Raw genomic sequence first — 18,074 nt, 5'->3', positions numbered from 1 at the left:
AGCTTCTGTCCTGACTCATAGTCAGGCAGTTCAGTTTAAAAAAAAACTGTCACAACGCACGACACACTGTAACTCGTTTCTAACCCGGAGAGTAACGTTACTACTTACATAAATATGACTGTGGCTGAATCTTCCAGTCAGTGACTCGAGTAAACTCTTCTCGTCCAGATCTGAGAGAGTCGCCAGGTCCTCCTGAACATGGCTCTGCTCCTCCATGGCTCGACTCGCTCAAGGATGCTTAAAAACGATTAAAACTCAACACTTTGAAACGCCATCGGCTCTTACTCTTTCTCTCTCTCTATACGTGTGCTTTCTGCTAAAGACTCCTTCCAGGCTCCTCAGCAGCTCCTTTACACCTCCGAGCTCATGCAGCAGCGCCTCCGCCTCCAGCGCCGCCCGTATTTAACCCTCGCACTCCCGCCTGTTGTACAGGACAAAACCCCGAGTTTCAGGGGAAACTTGCTTCCCAGTGGTAAAAAAAAAAACAAAAAAACAACGCTCGCTAGACGGCGCCAAATGACGCCACGGATGGTGGGGATGATTTGCATATAAAAAAAAATGCGTTCCATGATCGATTCATGACCCTACATCAGAGGGATTGAATTTAAGTTTTAGAATGTCCGCTCATTCAAATTTTCTTTTTCCGAATTTACATATTCATATCTATCTATCTATCTATCTATCTATCTATCTATCTATCTATCTATGTGCAATCATTGTAAGTCTATATATATATAAAAAAAAACTGACAGGAAAAGAGTTTTTAGAAATAGTTAAAACTTTAAAGCTAAAATGAGACGATCCGCTTTTATGTAATCAGTGATATTATTGTTTTAGGTTGAAGCTAAAAATACAGCGGTACCTCTGCGTACAAATTGAATCTTTTCCGCAAACGATTTCTTAAGGCAAACTTGCGTATTGTGAAACGCATTCTCTCATAGAAAATAATTTAAATGCAGATAATCCGTTCCAGCCAGCAAAAAATATTTCCAATATTACCAATTTCCATGATTATAATCATATTTTTTGCACATAAACATGTAAATGAAGTAAAATATGAAATAAATAGACATGTACGCTCACTTTGTTTGGTTTTCCGCTGATCCTAACAACCAGAAGTACTGGACTGGTAGGCTCGATCGGCCACAGCAAAGATATGTGAAGGCAAAGAGCTTTTCTCGTGGCAGACACCTAAAAAGACAGTCATTATTATATTCAACCAGAACCAGAAGTACGTGTGACTGGCTCAGGCGCTTGTATGCCAAAGATGGTTTGTATGCTGAGGCAAATTTCTTGCAAATTCTTTTGCTTTATGTGAAAATTCACAAGCCATTCAGATGCCCAGGTTCCACTCTATATAAAAAATTTAGGTTATGTTTTGTTTAAACGACCTGCGTTTTATCTCATATGACGCTTTATATGATTGCTTTTTATCAGCACCCTGGTTTCAGGACATATGAAAAAGAAGAATAAACATACAGTATATTTATCTTTCCATACATCTTTGAAGGTTTAGTTTTCATGATCTAATTTCCTTAACTTGGAGTAAACCATACAGAGCTATAGAGTTGGATCTTTATGCACTTACAAAAATATATATGAATGTTTAAAGCATAAAGATTAAGTGATTGAAGTAATTTATTTGCTACATTATAAGTAAGAGGCTTGACTAGTGTGTTTAGATCTAAGAAAGATTATGCCAAAAAAAAATTTGGGACAGTGTTGGACTAATGGATGCCGTCATCACCACACATCATGCACTATATAGTTTAAAATGAATGGATATGTGATGTAGGGCAATAGATAAACATCTGTACTCCACTCTGAAACATAAAAAATTGTATGGATCCTTGTGACTGACGACTTTTAACTTCTGCTGTGTAGGTATCTCTCCCAAATGGATGAACCTAACATATAAATGTAAACAACTTTCCTTGAATTTTTTTTTCAACTTGTTTAATTACATCCAATACAATTTAAATAAATTATATAATTTTTATTTATATATTGCTGGTTAGAAATTTACACTTTGTTTGTCGCATACTCAACCATACACTGTATGAACTGTGAAAAAAACACAGAAACATAAAAAATGCTAACAATGCCACTATTGAAATAAAATTTTTAGTCTTTGACATAAAATAGAACAATTGCATAGAAAAACTGAATTACACTTCAGCTAAATTTAAATTGATGATTAAGTTATGTAATAAAATGAAATTCAAATATAAATTTAAATCACACAGAATTTACTACATGAAAGTGTAAAGTGTGAAAAGTATAACATATATAAAAGCATAAAAAATATATTTTTTCTTAAATCTGAATATAAATGTAATGACTTTCATTTCATACAAATTTATGACTTTATCTGTTCATCCCTAATGACCTAGCCAGAACTTGTAAACATGTTTGCCATATCCTAACAGGCTAAATACATGTAAAACGCCCCAAATAGTGGCCTTGTTAGCATTTTCTGTGTTTCTATGTTTACTAAAAGGTGTGATCTAAAAGATTGCGGTGGTGTCGTTGTGGCCCTGATGCGGGACTTTACACAAAATATATAGAAAGGAGTTGGGAGAAACAAGAGTCAGGTGAGAGAGCGCTGAGCCACACAGAGCCGAGTGGGTGTGTGTTTATGTGTAGTCAAATAAAATCGCTGAAAAGTGAAACTGGATAAGTTTAAGTCATTCCCAGCCATCTCCTCACTTCTGAACCTGTAGAAGTGACACAGTATTATAATTCTATATTTAACCAATAATCCCATATCAAATAAAAGTATGGTTTCTATCATGATTGGTATTGCAAGTCTGATACAGCAGGAGCATCGTAGATCAGATATGCAAAGAGAAGATATTTTCAACATACAGTGGTGTGAAAAACTATTTGCCCTCTTCCTGATTTCTTATTCTTTTGCATGTTTGTCACACAAAATGGGGCAATCACTTTTTCACACAGGGCCATGTAGGTTTGAATTTTTTTTTTCCCTAAATAATAAAAACCATCATTTAAAAACTGCATTTTGTGTTCAATTATGTTATCTTTGACTAAAAGTTAAATGTGTTTGATGATCAGAAACATTTTGTGTGACAAACATGCAAAAGAATAAGAAATCAGGAAGGGGGCAAATAGTTTTTCACACCACTGTATACTGTAAATACTAACTTGATCTTTTATTAAGTGAAATGTGTAGTCAGAAGCGGTAAATTTTCATATGAATAATTCATCATTATCCTTCACAGTAGCCATTTTGACCGTTGGTGCCAAGGTCAACCTTAACTGCCATTGTGTTGTTGTTTACAATCTTGATCAGTGTAGATCACCTAAGGTATCTCTGCACCTTGCACTCACTCTGGACATTCTGGACATTCATTGACACTAGTGGTCACTGCACACCTGCACATTCATGGATATCCTTGATGCACAAGTCACTTTAAATTCTTTAAGGCATATATGCACACCCCTGGACATTTCTATTTCTATACAACTTGTATTTATATACAACTTCATTTCCATACAAAATTGTACAAATATTTTATTCTTTCTCAGTTAAATTTACTTCTATTTTCTTTTTCATATTTATTTCCCATTAGTTCTTTTATTTTAAGGTCACGGGCGGTTGTCTAAGCATTTCACTGCATATCGTACTGTGTATGACTGTGTATGTGACGAATAAAATTTGAATTTGAATTTGAGGTAAGATCTCTATAGGCTACTATCTAGTAAATTCTTACCCCTTAGTAAATGTAGTCCCCGACTTACAAATGAGTTTCGTCCCGAAGGCATTGACTGTAAGTCAGATTTTTTCTTAAGTTGTATGCACCTTTAAAATAAAAATACAAAATGTGAAGTCTACCAAGCCAATCGACTAAATCTGTCCTATTTCCCCACACTGCCATCTTGTGGCAAAGAAAATGAATTTCACCGTGAAATATAAGTGTTGTCTCTGCGTCTGTAAATCGCAAGGGGAATCCTGGACGCTTTTTTGTCTCAGAGTTGTTTTTCACTGTATTAGACTGTGTTGAGGATTTTCCAAAAAAAAAAAAAAGGATTATTAACCATCAGGTCAGCTTTACAGGACAGCAATTTTCCATCGCCGTGCTTCCGGACTGATTCATTTAAACCGGTTCATTTACACCTCGTTTCTCCCTCACCCCCACATGCACAAACATACAGTCTAATACCAGATTTTAGACATTTTATACATTCACTTACACACTGAAAATATTGTATATAATTGTGAACATTGGTGTCTGGTGCACTGCAGTGTCTATTATTTGTACAAAACTCATGAGCCACTTCCATGATTGAACCGGAAGTAGAACAGCGGTCCGTTCGTACCTGCAGAAATTCGGAACTTGGATGTTTGTAAGTCGAGAACTACCTGTAGGCAGTCAAGGACAGACATTATATACATACTTCACTTTCAACATGTGTACAGTATGTTCATATTGTGGCGTGGGCGGGGCGGCGGCTGACGACCAGCATGCCTTGCGGGGATGTCGGTGTGTGTTCACCATGTTGGGGAAAGGTGTTTGGGTTGGTGGCTTCGGCCCTGTTTGTGTGAGGGGTGTGTGACGTGTGAAATGTGCTCCAGTTCAAGCTAGTGCTGAATTGGATGTAGGCTCCTGAGTGAAGGTGCTGCTCATGCCTTACATGCTGTGTGCTTAATAAAGTACTCCCAGCCATTGCATTGGGTAGCAAATAAGCTCACTCGTCTCTCCAGCATTCTTCCCGGCGTAAAAACGCTACAATATATTTACCTGCTACATGAGCAATGTTGTTCACATACAGAGATATGCTTGCAGGATAAGCGGTATAAAGAGTGAGATGAGCGAGGTAAAAAAGAAGATAGGTTCGTATTGTTGTTCTTCTTTCAGCTGCTTGCCTAAGAGGTCGCTACAGATGATTCACATATTTGGTTTGTTGCAATTTTTTCCCTAACAGACAGACTTCCTGACAGCCCTCCCTATGTAATCCCGGCTTTGGATTAGAAGTTGAAGTGAACTGACTATTGGGGTTTGTATTTGGAGAACCAAACATTGATCTTCTATTAGAAAGGCAAAAGTACAGTATTCCTACTGTACCACTGGGGACCTTTTTTTGCATATCTGATCTAACAGTAGTGTTAAGAGGTTTCTAAAATCTGTTTCTGTAATAAAAAATCCATTAGTTTTAGTACTCAGTACTTAATACTTTTAGTACTTAATCTTGACTAGTACTGTACATAAGCATGTGCATTGAGACACGATGTAAGTTCTAACGGTCACATTAGACCGGTCAAGTCTAATTTTTGAGGACATAAACAAGTGCCACACCATCCTGGCGGCCATTATGTGTACAGTATGTGAACCTGTAGCTAAAAGGAGCTATTCAGCATTAGGGTGGTTTTAAATGTAGTTTTTTTAGGCTGTGTTTAATACATCACATAACTCCTGTATGAGAGTAAAATACAGTAGTAATTCTAATGTCATTAACCAGTATTTGCAAGGTTTTGGCAAAGATTTGAAGCTAACAATATCTCAACAATCTCACAGAACTGGCCCCCTAAAAAAAAAATCACATGCTGGGAAAATGTTTTTAATTTATTTCCCATGTACAGCATAGTGCACCAGTATTTTTGCGATGTATTGACACTATCCAGTTGATAATAATCCCTTTCTCAATCTATGCAAATATATCTTACTATCTTATAAATGCTTATGTACATGATAGACACAGTGTCTGCACTGGCACTTTGCCTTTGTTTCTGATTAATCTGATTCCATTGAAATTCTCTTTGATTCTGATTATTTGCTATGAAACAAGGCCTGGGTGACTAGAGTAACTCCGGCCCGTCCCCCTGCTCATGTCCTGGACATAAGTAATTCCAGTTTCGACCACTAATTGCAATAGCAACTTTATAGACATAAAAGGGTTATAAGATTTTACAGTTTTTATAGCTTATAATTATATCTGTTGTTGGTCACTTTAAAAATTGTAGCTAGCTAGATTTTAAACTGTCTAAAAACTGTCCAAATCTAGCTTTAGTTAACAACACTTTTCCCTGGTTATCCCTGGCAGCATTTACTTTGGATTAAAAATGGGTCTATTAGGAAACATACTGTACACATTACATTCTTCACCAACATACAAGCATTTTTATCATTTCAAGCATTACATTTCTGGTTACAAAAGTAACGCCAAAATGATTTTACTGACCCAATAATGCAGAAATCATTTAAGATTTGAGATAAAAATCAGTACTAAGAAATGTCACAGTTTTCTTCTTATGTCATCATCTCAGGAAATTTCTGAAATACATTTATACATTGAGATTTTTTAATTGAATACATTTGAATTGAATACATTTAATTTAGCCACAATTATTGCAAAGGGTTAAAAAATCTGGGTCACATGTATTCAGCATTCATGCTTTTATCTTTAAAACAGATTTCAGTGTCATATTAACAGAATGCTGACAAATTTACAATAGACTCAACAATAGAGCAGAAATCAGCGGTGACTTCATTTACAAAAGACAGATTTCTTAATAAATAATAAAATCAGTAAATATAAAAGTAATAAAATAGACATTCATGCACACTTCATTTTTAGGTAAAACAAACCCACTTTATTTTTATGTAAAACAATACAACATTTACACGTGCTGCAGCAGTTAAATTTACTGTACATTTCTAATGTTAGCCAATGTTATGCCAAATTAGAGTCAATTAGCACTTAAATGCTAGGATATTCTATTCATATTAATATTTTATCTTGTATGTTGTGTATTCAGTTATTAAACTCAAACTATATTTTATTAAAGGTTTATAGTTCTTATTAAAAATCCAGTTGAGTAATAAAAAGGTTATACAAAAAAACACACACACAAACACAAAGCCCTGGCCTTCTGTTTATCTAGCTCATTTCATTAACGTCATTAGGTCATTTCAACATCAGTTGTGGGCACTTTCTTCATGTCAGTACGTTTGGCTTTCCTGTTGATTTGAAAATAATGTAAAAAAAAAACAAACAGTTAGAATTCATTGAATTGGCATACGCAGTCTCACGTGCACAGCAATGCAGACTACTGTTTTAGTACTAGTATTCATTGATTATGATGAAACTCACCTTTGGACTACGAGTAGTGCAATAGTAGCAATCACTGCCACTGCAAACACAACACCACCCAGAATGCCCACAATCAAACCTGGTAAAATGAAAACACACACATATTTATTATACTGTATACACATATGTTCAAGTCAAACAGGGACTTTATAAATACAGGGACTTTGATAAATTTCTCATGAATGAAAGTGTAAATCCAATTGATTTGAATTTGTGCAAACATATGAAAGAAGGTCGAATGTCCGTGAATGACAAAGTGGCTCGGAGCCCACTGCAGTCATTCCAATGAACATTCAGCAAGCCCGAGCTTTAATAAACAACATAATTTTAGAAAGATAGGCATCTGTTTGTTCTAACAGTATCCACAATCATTCTCTGAGACCAGCTGCACATTACAGGATCTCAGCTGAGACTTATTGTCACTTCCCCAGTACAGTCCTGACCTCAGTCCAAGCCATTTCCACATGTTTGGGATATTAAAGGAGTTCCTAGGAATCGAGAGTTTTAGACGTGAAACAGGCTCTCCAAACATGGCCCCGTCGTACTGAGAAAACTTTCTACCTTGATGGTTTCCAAGCACTAGTGAAACACTGTGAGAAGTGCATTAGTGTGTCGAGGGGAGGATTTAAAAAAAAAAACATTTTAAATTTTAGGTACTCTTTCTATGGGTTTTGTATGTGAAAAAATATATACTGTATTAAGAGGCATGGTTGTGTGAGAAGTACTAGTACCATAAACTAACTTTTAAAGGATCAGAACATAGCAGGAACTTACTCACGCCGTCTCATTTATAGTCTATACTGCTTTATCCTGTTTACAGGGTCACGGGGGCCTGGAGCCTACCCCAGGAGACTTACTGTAGGGAACAAAGCAGGGTACACCCTGGATGGGGCACTAATGCATCACAGAGCACACGTACATGCTCAGTCACATACTATGGGACAATTTGCGAACACCAATTAACCTAATCTTTTTGCACAGTGGAAGGAAACCGAAGTTCTCTGAGGAAATCCACCAAGCAGGGGGAGAACATGCAAAGACCCGAGACGGAAATCGAACCCGATCCCTGGAGGTGCAAGGTGACGGTGCTAACCATTACACCACCGTGCCACCATAAGTCTCTGCTTAAAGTCATTAATTTTTTTTTACATCAAATCAGCAAGAGCATGTTAGTATTTGCAAGGTATAATGATGATGAAAATATCGAAATTCTCCAAAATACATAAAAATGATGGATTATTAGTGAGCTGATTTGTACACTCACCCACATCCACCGTTTGCTCATCAGGACTGGGAGCTCCTCCTAATGTCCTTCCAGCCTTTCCTGCAAAATAAAAGAGAGGAATTTTTTTAATTTATTTTTTTAGTTGGTAACATCTGAAATCTTCTCCTGTGTAACCACAACAGGCCATCTGTTTCTACATGAAAGTTACAACAGCAATGTGTTTCCAATGTAACGTTGCTTGCAGTGACCTCTAGCGGACAAGACTGGAATAAGCTACAGTTTGTACCAATCATTCTGTTCAACCTTAAATACAGTACATAAAATATTACATAATTAAAAGTTTATCTGTGTTTGTATTAGCAAAATCGATTTAATATGCATATTAAATGTAATGCTATCGCAAGAGAAAGACAGAAAGTGTGTTGAAATATCATAAACAATCCACTGACAGAAAATGTATCACTTTTTTTTGTTTGAAGTCTAAAATAACAAATTACAACAAGAATAAAACAAAGCATTTTAGGCATTCTGGAAAATTCCTTCGAGTAGGTAGGCTATCCTATTAACATTGAAATGAAAATGTAGAACCGGTTGATACACGTTATTATTCAATGCATTTCCACTTACTGTATGTAGTATGGTTCATAAAAGAATGTGACGCAGTAATCACACATAAAGTGATACATACGCTAGCAGAGTGAGGTAGATTTTTAAAGAGATTTATCGTGTCTTTACACTAAGTGGGCGGAGTTTATGGGTTTCTGCCAAGTTGTTTAGTTATGGCAGTTACAAGTGAGAACAAGCTGAAAAAAAATGCCTTGTTGAGTTTTTACACCTTTCAGCCATGACATTATGACCAAATTTTCAGCAGGTCCCCTTTTTCTGCCAAAACAGCCCTGACCTGTCGAGGCACGAACTCTACTAGACCTCAGAAGGTATGCTGTGGTATCTGGCACCAAGCCCTCAGTAGCAGATCCTTTAAGTCGTGGGGCCTTTATGGATCAGAATAGTTTTTCCAGCACATCCTGAAAAAACTATTCTGATCCATTGATTTAGCTTGAATGGATTTAGATCTGGAGAATTAGGTGGCCAAGTCAACACCTTACACATATTGTTGTGTACCTCAAACCATTACTGAAACATTTTTGCAGACTGGCAGGGCACAATGTCCTGGTGAAGAAGTCACTGCCATCAGGGAAAACCATTTCTATTGATCAGCCACAATATTTAGATGTGTGGTACGTGTCACACACATGAATGCCAAAGGTTTCCCAGCAGAACATTGCCAAAATCATCACACTTTCTTCTTCTTCCCACAGAGCAAGGCCACCAGGCCACCTTCCTCCAATGCTCCATGGTCCAGTTCTGATGCTCAATTGTCCATTGTAGGCACTTTCAGCAGTGTACAGGAGTCATAATGGGAACCCTGACTGGTCTGCAGCTTCACAACTCCAGGTGCAACAAACTGCAATGCAGTGTGTGTTCTGACACTCTCCTATTTGAACGTTTTCATGAATTTGAGCTACTAATAGATCTTCTATTGGATTGGGCTACAGAGGCCAGTTCTCGCTCCCCATGCGGCCAATGACCCTGTTGCCAGGTCACTGGTTTTCCTTCCTTGAACCACTTTTGGTATGTCCTGACCACTGCAGACTGGGAACATCCCACAAGAGCCGCAGTTTTGGAGTTGCTCTGACCCAGTCATCCAGACATCCCAATTCGGCCCTTGTTAAAGTCGTACAAATTTCACTTTCCAACACATTAACTTCAGGGACAAGATGTTCACTTGCTGCCTAGTATATCCCATACTCTTCCAGGTGCCATAGATAATCAGTGTTATTCCCTACACGGATAGTTGGAGGAGACCAAGTAAAGACCTATTTGCTTATAAGGCACACATAAACCTCCTTAACGGTTTTAATTGTGGCGCACTTTGTAATAAAGATAATTCTCATTTAGTTAACGATGTCATGTGACCAGTGCGAGCACATGCACGTTCACATGTGCTTTCGGTCGTTTTCCATTCCTAAAAAAACGAGTCCCTCAGCATGTTAGCACACAAACGGGAAGTTTCTAGGAGCATACATGAACACAACGCTTAATGTTTAATGTTTAACTTCAGTAAAGCGAACGGAGTGGCCTTTTGTAAATAATAAAAAAGGTAATAAAACTTCGGCATACTGTATAAGGTAATGTGGAAGTAAAGAGACCTGACCTCGACACATTTGTTCACAATCTTCTTTAGTCTCAAAATGGTTGCCATTTCCTTGACAGCCTCCATAAAGAAACAGGCGGCAGGCTTTCTCCTCTTTGTCGTAGTAAAACTTGACAATTCTGGCAAAACAACTGCCCGGGTCCATCTGTAAATTGCACACTTCCTCTGTGTGGAGATAATTTACAAAGCAATGCATTAAAGATCGGCTCATATACAATAATACAACTGGATAAATGTTCTGTTCAATAAGTAAATATGTGAAATGTGTTAAACAATGATAGATTGTGCTGTTATGGAAAGATGGGTCAGAATGTTTTATTCCTCTTAAACAGCAGTTTGCATATAAACAATTTCTTAAATAAAACACTATGAACTTTTATATTATCATCAAATTTATTGCCTACAAGTCTCTTTGATTAAGCTGTTACTATAGCAACAGTAACATGGCACAAGCACCTTAAAGCCAGAACTATAGTCCAAAAATGAGCAAATCAACACATTCTGTCCGGTTAGGGTCCAGAATTCAACACCACTGTGGTTTAAAAGATTTCAGAAATAAGGTTTTACCTCCTTCCGGATAGAGTTCCTTATATTTTGAGGAACAATTTGCCAGGCATTGCTTTTCGCTGGCGAATCGGTTGTTGTTGCCGCCCTCTCCTTTGTAGAAGAAAGGGAGACAAGCTTCGATGTCCCCGTTGTAATAGAACGCCAATGTCTTTTCTTGTCCAGTGCCTTCGTTTAGCACCTCAGTGCAACCTGGACCTGCACAATAATGAAAGTATTAACTTTGTGCAAAATAATATCATTAATCCACTTTAGGTTTTTAAAGCATTTTTAGACATTATTTTAATTCTGATCATTCCTTACATTAAAGTAGTAAATATTGAGGAAATATCATTTGAATTATAAAGGTTTTGACAATTAAAAAATTTTTGTTTGATAATGATATTACAATATCAAATGTCCTTTGAAGCATGTTTTAAACCCTGGCATTTGGTTCATTTCCGCTTTCGCCCAATGTCGCCCAGGATACGCCTTGGGATTCACCGTGAACATAACAAGGATTAAAAGACAAAAAATGACTGAAGATGAACCAGTGAACAACATAATATACACTTTTTAGTAGATATGCTCATTCAGGATTGATATAATGTGAACATAGTATAGGATCAAGTCCATCATTACACAATTATTAAACACTTTGGCAAGATTGAGAATCAAATCCTGGAAAAACTTTAAAAACACAACAACATAGATATGTATTTCTTCCTAAGAATTTAATCACTTAAACATGTTTTTTTTTTCCTCGTAATTCAAGAAATCAGGTTTTGAAATCAAGAATTGAGTTCAACTCACCTTTTTCCAGTGCGACTACAGACACGATCCCCATCCAGAAAAACTGAAAATAAAATCTAGAAATCATTTTGTGATAAAAATTCAAGCGATTTGTTCCTCTTTGTGCACCAGTGAGTGCTGTTATATGCAGAATGTCTGAACCTCTGGTCTAAATGACGGCCTTTAGACTCCTTTATCAGTGCTGCCGGTTTTATGACATGGGTGTATATGGCTCTCTCTGTCTCACTCTCTCACCGAGAGCAAATGCACAGTTTCAGTAATAAAAATAAAAAAAACTGTTGGTCATAGAAACACTGTTTGACTTCCTCAGGTTACAGCCGAGACACTAACGCTGCATCTCTGATACTGCTTTTTAAAGCTATCGAGAAACGTTTGATTATGAGTTTTGTGAATTAGACTGTGTATGTTTTTGAAATGACGAGGTGGATGTTTTCATTTAATGTCGTGATTATTTCTGGACAAAATTGTCCTAATGAGTAAGACCGGCTCTATTTCTGAGTCACTACAATCATAAAAGTAAGGACATGCCCACAATGACCTAACAGAAACTGAAGTAAGGGGAATAACGTTTCGACTCATTTGTTGTAATGGATTTGTCAAAATACGGACAAGTCTTTTGGCCGGTAATGCTCCTGAATGAAGTCACTAAAGTGGCAAAAGCATAGATACAGGTCAAGAAGTTCAGCTAATGTTCATGTCATCAGAAAAGGAAAAGAGTGTGCGCTGTATGACTTTGATCATGGTATGGTTGTTGGTACCAGATGGGTTGGTTTGAGCAGAAACTGTACTGTAGATCTTCTGGGATTTTCATTCTGTAAGGTCCGAAAAAAATATCTAACAAGAAGGAGACACCAAGTCACATAATAATCACTCTGTACAAATGTGGTGAGCAGAAAAGCATTTCAGAATGTACAACATGCAGGACATTGAGGTGGATGGACTTCAAGAGGAGATATATTTCCAATCTTATTCTTTAAAATCTCTGAGCTCTGATTTTAATCATGATGTTTACGGTGGATGTTGACTGAGCTCACAGGGTCAGTGCACCTTGTACCCAGTGTTCATGGATGATGAACCCTTGATGCTTAACAATGATCAGCAATTGATGAAAGAATAAATGAATAAATCTGAAGCAGTTGTCAGGATTTTGTATGTGGTTGAAATAATGAACATGAAATAATAAAAATAATTATAATAAAAAAAAAAAAATTATACTCATAATAATAATAATAATAATAATAATAATAATAATAATACCTCTTCACATTCTACTCTTGCTTTAACACCCTCCAGTGGAGAAAACACAGAGTGCTTTCCTAATTCTGAGCCAGTCAGCTGAGTGTTTAACATTCTAGTCACACAAGGCAATGGAAAAATTGTGTATTCAATTCCTAGGCCTCCAAAGGAGCCCTTGAGCCCCCAGCTTTATGCTTAAGAGTTTGGACAAAATGGTCTGAGACCTTCCCTTAGCATAAAACTTGAAGACACAGCTTTACACAAAGCACTTCAACACAAAAAGTGCTTTTACAGAAAGCTTCACCATAACAGCGCTATGTGGAGTGTCTGTCCTTCAAGCCAAGAACATCCATCAAAACTATTTGAATGAAACGAAATAAATAAAACAGATTATGGGTTCCCGAGTGACACAAAAGTAATGTGTTTGCACTATGATCTGGAGATCTTTCGTGAGTCGGTGGGAGGGATTGTACACTCTGTCTTTCCTGTCAATTGGTGCAACAGAAGAAAGTGGGCATCTTTGAGCTCATGTGTGTGAAAGTGGGCAGATAGCATTAAGTAGCTATGAGCAGCAATTTGAAAAAATACAATTGTCTGTCATTTCACCCTTCCCCGTTATGTGAGGTGGTTACAATGCTCTTATGAGTCCCAGTGTATTTTGCTACTATAGAAAGCGGCAACATGTTTTAGAAAGTGGGTGATAATGTAAACCTGTGATTTGAATTACAGATAAAAGATTGTTGGCTGAAGGGTGGCTTAGTGGTCAGCATGGACGCCTTGCACCTAAAGAGTCCAGTTTCGAGTCTTGTCTGAGATTGCATGTGCTTGGTTGGTTTCCTCCGGGTTTTCTGGTTTCCTCTTACACATTTAAAAAACATGCAGATTAGGCTAATTGGCATTTCTAAATTGCCAGTAGTGTGTAATTGTTGAACAAAGGTCCAACCACAGTGGTAAAAAATGGGAATAAATACAGTGGTAATCACTAGTGGTTTCCACGATCTCTAGTAGGACTACAAAGGTTAATAGATGGATGGATAGCTAATAATTGTTAATTGAAGAAAACTCAATACTTTTCTGATCAATCAGATTTGAGAATTTAACAAGAATGTTAATAATTCTTTGTTATTCAATTAACTGCTGTTAAGAAATTAACCGATTAAAAGGGCCTCCGAGAGGCGCAGTGGTAAAGTGCTCGCCCTATCATCCGGAGATCGCTGGTTCGATTCCTGGGTTTTGCTGTAACCTCTCACACCTGGAGGTCCAGAGAGAGCTGATTGGCCGAGCTCAATCTCATCCTGAGCTCAATCTCAGAGGGGAGGGATGAGAGGTACTAAGTGCTCCCACATCAGCCAATCAGGGGCGTCTGTAAGCTCGCGCACGTGGAAGGAGCTGATAGCGCTGTCCTCCGAGTGTGTTACGCCACCCCCAACGGTGTGCGAGCGAGCGAGCAGTTCGAAAAGATACGGTTGGCTGGCGTCACGTGGTTTAGAGAAAACACCTTATAGTCTTCGGCTCTCCCGACTGAGTGGTAGTAGTAGCCTTAATGTGGGAGCCCCCTAGTGACGGGGAGGAATTGGACATGACTAAATTAGGGAGAAAATCAGGGAAAAAAAAACCCTTTTTTAACAATTTTTTAACACTCCTGTTTCTTTAAACTATTTTGGGTTCACTAGGTTTTCACACAGAACTAATTTGTAAGGACTGAGGGAGCAAATAATCCATGTTTGAGTTAAAGGATTAACATTAACCCTTGCCATTTGCACAAGCAGTCCATACTGACCAGCAGCTACGTACAGCACCCGCAAAGATGTGTTGTAAATGAAGATAAATGGATTGTGTGGGAGATCCGTCCTTTGTGAAACTTAAAATAATTACATCCATGCTACAATTGTTTAGGAATAAGGGTGATATCTGTGGTAGGCAAAAGATTGTCATGTTTATCCATTTCACCTAATGTGTTTATCTCTATTTAACAGAAAAAAGGACTCAATTGTAAGAAAGACATTATCCTGAGCACCCTCTTGAGACTGCTTTACTGATGTGGCCTCATAAGATTCTCGCAGTCACTGAATGGGTTACGTATGTGTTTTGCAAACTGGCAGCAAAGCGTAGGACAGCGGAAAAAAAAAAAAAAGACTCTCGGGAATTCATCACAGTGTTTTAATGAAACGCCGGGGAATCTCAAGTGCCATGACAATGCTAGACATAAAACAGTCCCTGAGTACCAGTGTAGCGACAGTCCTCAATACAGCACACACTCATCCTCTATCCTACAACTGAGCATAACTGCTTCTGATGATAACACAGCAGCAATAATAAACTTACATACAGTACAAGCATTTAAAAATATTTTTTTATAAAGCATAGTTATAAAGTGTCCAGACACCGCCCACCCTAAACACACACACACGTTCACCCGTTCTCCTCCGTTAAAGTGCGGGATGAAACTAACTGAATTCACTAGCATTTGAAATTTTGGAAGATTTCGGCAACTTCCAGCCAGTTCCTGAAGCAGGCCAGGCCCTGATCTCGGATCTGCTTCCTGCCTTTGTCAGTGATCACATGCCCGTTCTCCTTCACAATCACCAGCTTGGGTACGGCTGTGATGTTGTACCTCTTCTTCAGCTCGCTGAAACAGACAGCAAAGAGAATGTTTAAAGAAAAACGGGTATAATAAGATGGAAACTACATCCATAATGAGGTTGAATCTTTATTTATCATCAGAGAAGCAAGGTCTTTATTGTACTTAAGTACATTTTCAATGCATCTGTTCTTTAATGCAGTGTAGTTTTATTGCAGGATACTTTTTTATTTTAACTCTGCTCAAAAGTACAATAAATATCTGTACTTACTTAAGTACTTCCTTAACTACATTACTGAGTGCATAAGAAAAAAAAGCTACTGTAAGATAATCCCAGCCCTGTACTTTAGATTTTAAGTAAATTTGATGGTGTGTACTTCTCTTTTTTTTCTATTTTTTTCTTTATGATTTTTACCTCCCATATATTCATTCATGTTGTTGCCAAGTTATGCATAATTTTCCCTTTTTAATTTAATAATAAAAAACTTCTCTTTTTTCAACTTTTTGCTTTTCTAGTTAGCCATCTTTCTAGCTGATTATATATTTATTTATTCCCTTCCTTTTCCCTCAAATTGTTTTGCTGCCAAACTGTCTTTTTATAAAGGTCACACACACATGCATGATATCTTTTCTGTTTATTTTTCTTATTTTGCTGACAATTTGTGACATTTTCTATTTTGGAGGTGGGCACCTGTACTTGTGCATGAGAAAGTTGTCATTACTTCTTTCCTATTTTCTCTTTATTTTGGAGGGGGGGCTCAACTTCTCAACTTCAAATACTAATGTTGTGTTATACTTTGCTAACTTTCTGCATTAACAACAGTGTTTTATTCATTCCTCTATGTCGAGAGAATAAACCTCTCCCTGCACTTGCTTTATCATGCAGTTATGATGAATCTTAAACCCTGCATGCATGCATGAGTGAGTGAATGCATATGAGGCAGAGAGACAGGTTATTTTTAAACATAATCCTCCACTGACTCCTGGATAAACCTCTTACAGCAGGGAGGATGTCATGCATCTGAACATGACGTGAGGACACTACTCACTGCTTGTACTGGTCGGTCCAGGGCAGCGCGAGCCAGTCCCCGTGCATGTCGTGATAATATTCCGTCATGTCTTCGGCGGATTTATCCGAGGAAATAAAAACGATCTCGAACTGAGCCGGAGGGTCGCTCTCTTCCACCAGCTCGGTGTAAAAATCACACAGCACGGGCGTGAAGTCGCGGCACGGAGGGCACCAGCCGGCGGAGAAATACAACCCGACCACTTTATTCCGGAGGCAGTCCTCAGCGTCCCGCACTTCTCCTTCTTTATTCAGGAGCGTGCGTCCGGCGAACACTTCCGCCATGAGCTCAGGAATAATAAACAAACACACCGCACTCCGTCCCTACACGCCTCAAACACTCATTCAGCACCAAGTAACAAGACCAATAAAGTTAACAGGCACTCTTCTAAACGGCTGAACACTACATTCAGCTTCAAAATTAACTGAAATGTAATTCAGCTGTATTCACCTGAAATGCAGCAATTACCGCACACCTCATTTAAAGATCAAACAGAAGCTCGCGTGCATCAACAGACTTCGAATTGTTCATCGCAACAATGTATAAACTTCCTAAGACCCGCCCAATATGCAAAATACGGTATTAGTCAGAACCAATCGGCGCCCTCTGAGAACTCCGAGAGGGAGTAATGTGGTTGCCAGGTGTGATCAAACCCCGCAGCAGCGCTGTCTAACAATTTAATTCAATTCAATTTTATTTATATAGCGCTTTTAACAATGGTCATTGCCTCAAAGCAGCTTCACAAAAACAAAAGAATTTTTTTTAAAGAAAATATTTGGAAGTGTGTATGTGTAAAAAATTTGTCTAGATAATAATGAGATGAATGAAATGTCTCTCATGAGCAAGCCAAGGATAACGGCGACAGTGGCAAGGAAAAACTCCCTGAGATGGCAATAGGAAGAAACCTTGAGAGGAACAAGACTCAACAGGGAACCCATCCTCATTGTGGTGATAACGGATAGAAATGATATAACATCGTGTGTTGTGCAGGTGAAAGTTCAATAAAACCAAAGTTCTTTAAATTAACATGAAGTCCATTTCAACACAGGGAGTCAGTAGGTGCAGAGGGCAGATGGGGTCTGGATCACTGGGAGCACATGAGCAGCATGTGTGGCTCCAACCATCATAAAGCAGAATCCAGCTGGAGTTGGTCCTTCTCTGGATGCCTCAGGAACCTTGCAGGGTCGGCCTTTGTCTACTGAAGCTGGCACAATCCGAGAGATGCCTCGGGATGGGTAGAAAAATAGAGAACAGAAGGAGAGAATTAGCATAGTTGCCATT

The 18,074-nt window shown here is 38.1% G+C and overlaps 3 protein-coding genes across 3 annotated transcripts in view; all 3 read right to left on the bottom strand.

Moving 5' to 3' along the window:
• The window catches only part of LOC128505641 (myosin-IIIb), a 43,822-nt gene extending 43,441 nt beyond the window's left edge, over nucleotides 1-381 (bottom strand). Inside the window, exon 1 of the mRNA XM_053476170.1 lies at nucleotides 109-381. Coding sequence (XP_053332145.1) covers nucleotides 109-216 — 108 coding nt within the window. The 5' untranslated portion in view covers nucleotides 217-381. The remainder of the gene's footprint in view (nucleotides 1-108) is intronic.
• Nucleotides 382-6,348: 5,967 nt separating this feature from the next.
• On the bottom strand, nucleotides 6,349-12,066 carry wu:fb59d01 (uncharacterized protein LOC322379 homolog). The gene is made up of 6 exons (XM_053475911.1): nucleotides 11,910-12,066; nucleotides 11,121-11,315; nucleotides 10,554-10,718; nucleotides 8,378-8,437; nucleotides 7,114-7,192; nucleotides 6,349-6,980 (listed from the first exon to the last, which is right to left on the bottom strand). The coding sequence occupies exons 1-6, from the start codon at nucleotides 11,974-11,976 to the stop codon at nucleotides 6,923-6,925; spliced, it is 624 nt and encodes a 207-aa protein (XP_053331886.1). The 5' UTR covers nucleotides 11,977-12,066; the 3' UTR covers nucleotides 6,349-6,922.
• Nucleotides 12,067-15,286: 3,220 nt separating this feature from the next.
• nxnl2 (nucleoredoxin like 2) lies at nucleotides 15,287-17,315 on the bottom strand. The gene is made up of 2 exons (XM_053476057.1): nucleotides 16,776-17,315; nucleotides 15,287-15,774 (listed from the first exon to the last, which is right to left on the bottom strand). Exons 1-2 carry the CDS (start codon nucleotides 17,075-17,077, stop codon nucleotides 15,606-15,608), a joined length of 471 nt encoding a protein of 156 aa, XP_053332032.1. The 5' UTR covers nucleotides 17,078-17,315; the 3' UTR covers nucleotides 15,287-15,605.
• Nucleotides 17,316-18,074: the final 759 nt, after the last annotated feature.

The sequence above is a fragment of the Clarias gariepinus genome, chromosome 17, assembly GCF_024256425.1.
Source record: "Clarias gariepinus isolate MV-2021 ecotype Netherlands chromosome 17, CGAR_prim_01v2, whole genome shotgun sequence".
Lineage (NCBI taxonomy): Eukaryota > Metazoa > Chordata > Actinopteri > Siluriformes > Clariidae > Clarias > Clarias gariepinus.
Note: the sequence above shows the minus strand (reverse complement) of the source record. Positions and strands in the feature narration are given on the sequence as shown.

Excerpts from the sequence above, each read along its gene's own strand:
- nxnl2 (XM_053476057.1), bottom strand. The coding sequence starts at position 17,077 with ATGGCGGAAGTGTTCGCCGGACGCACGCTCCTGAATAAAGAAGGAGAA. Across the intron at positions 15,775-16,775 it reads TGGACCGACCAGTACAAGCA|CGAGCTGAAGAAGAGGTACA; the intron begins GTGAGTAGTGTC and ends TGTCTGTTTCAG.
- wu:fb59d01 (XM_053475911.1), bottom strand. The coding sequence starts at position 11,976 with ATGATTTCTAGATTTTATTTTCAGTTTTTCTGGATGGGGATCGTGTCT. Across the intron at positions 7,193-8,377 it reads TGAGCAAACGGTGGATGTGG|GTTTGATTGTGGGCATTCTG; the intron begins GTGAGTGTACAA and ends TCATTTTACCAG. Across the intron at positions 6,981-7,113 it reads GCACTACTCGTAGTCCAAAG|GAAAGCCAAACGTACTGACA; the intron begins GTGAGTTTCATC and ends TCAAATCAACAG.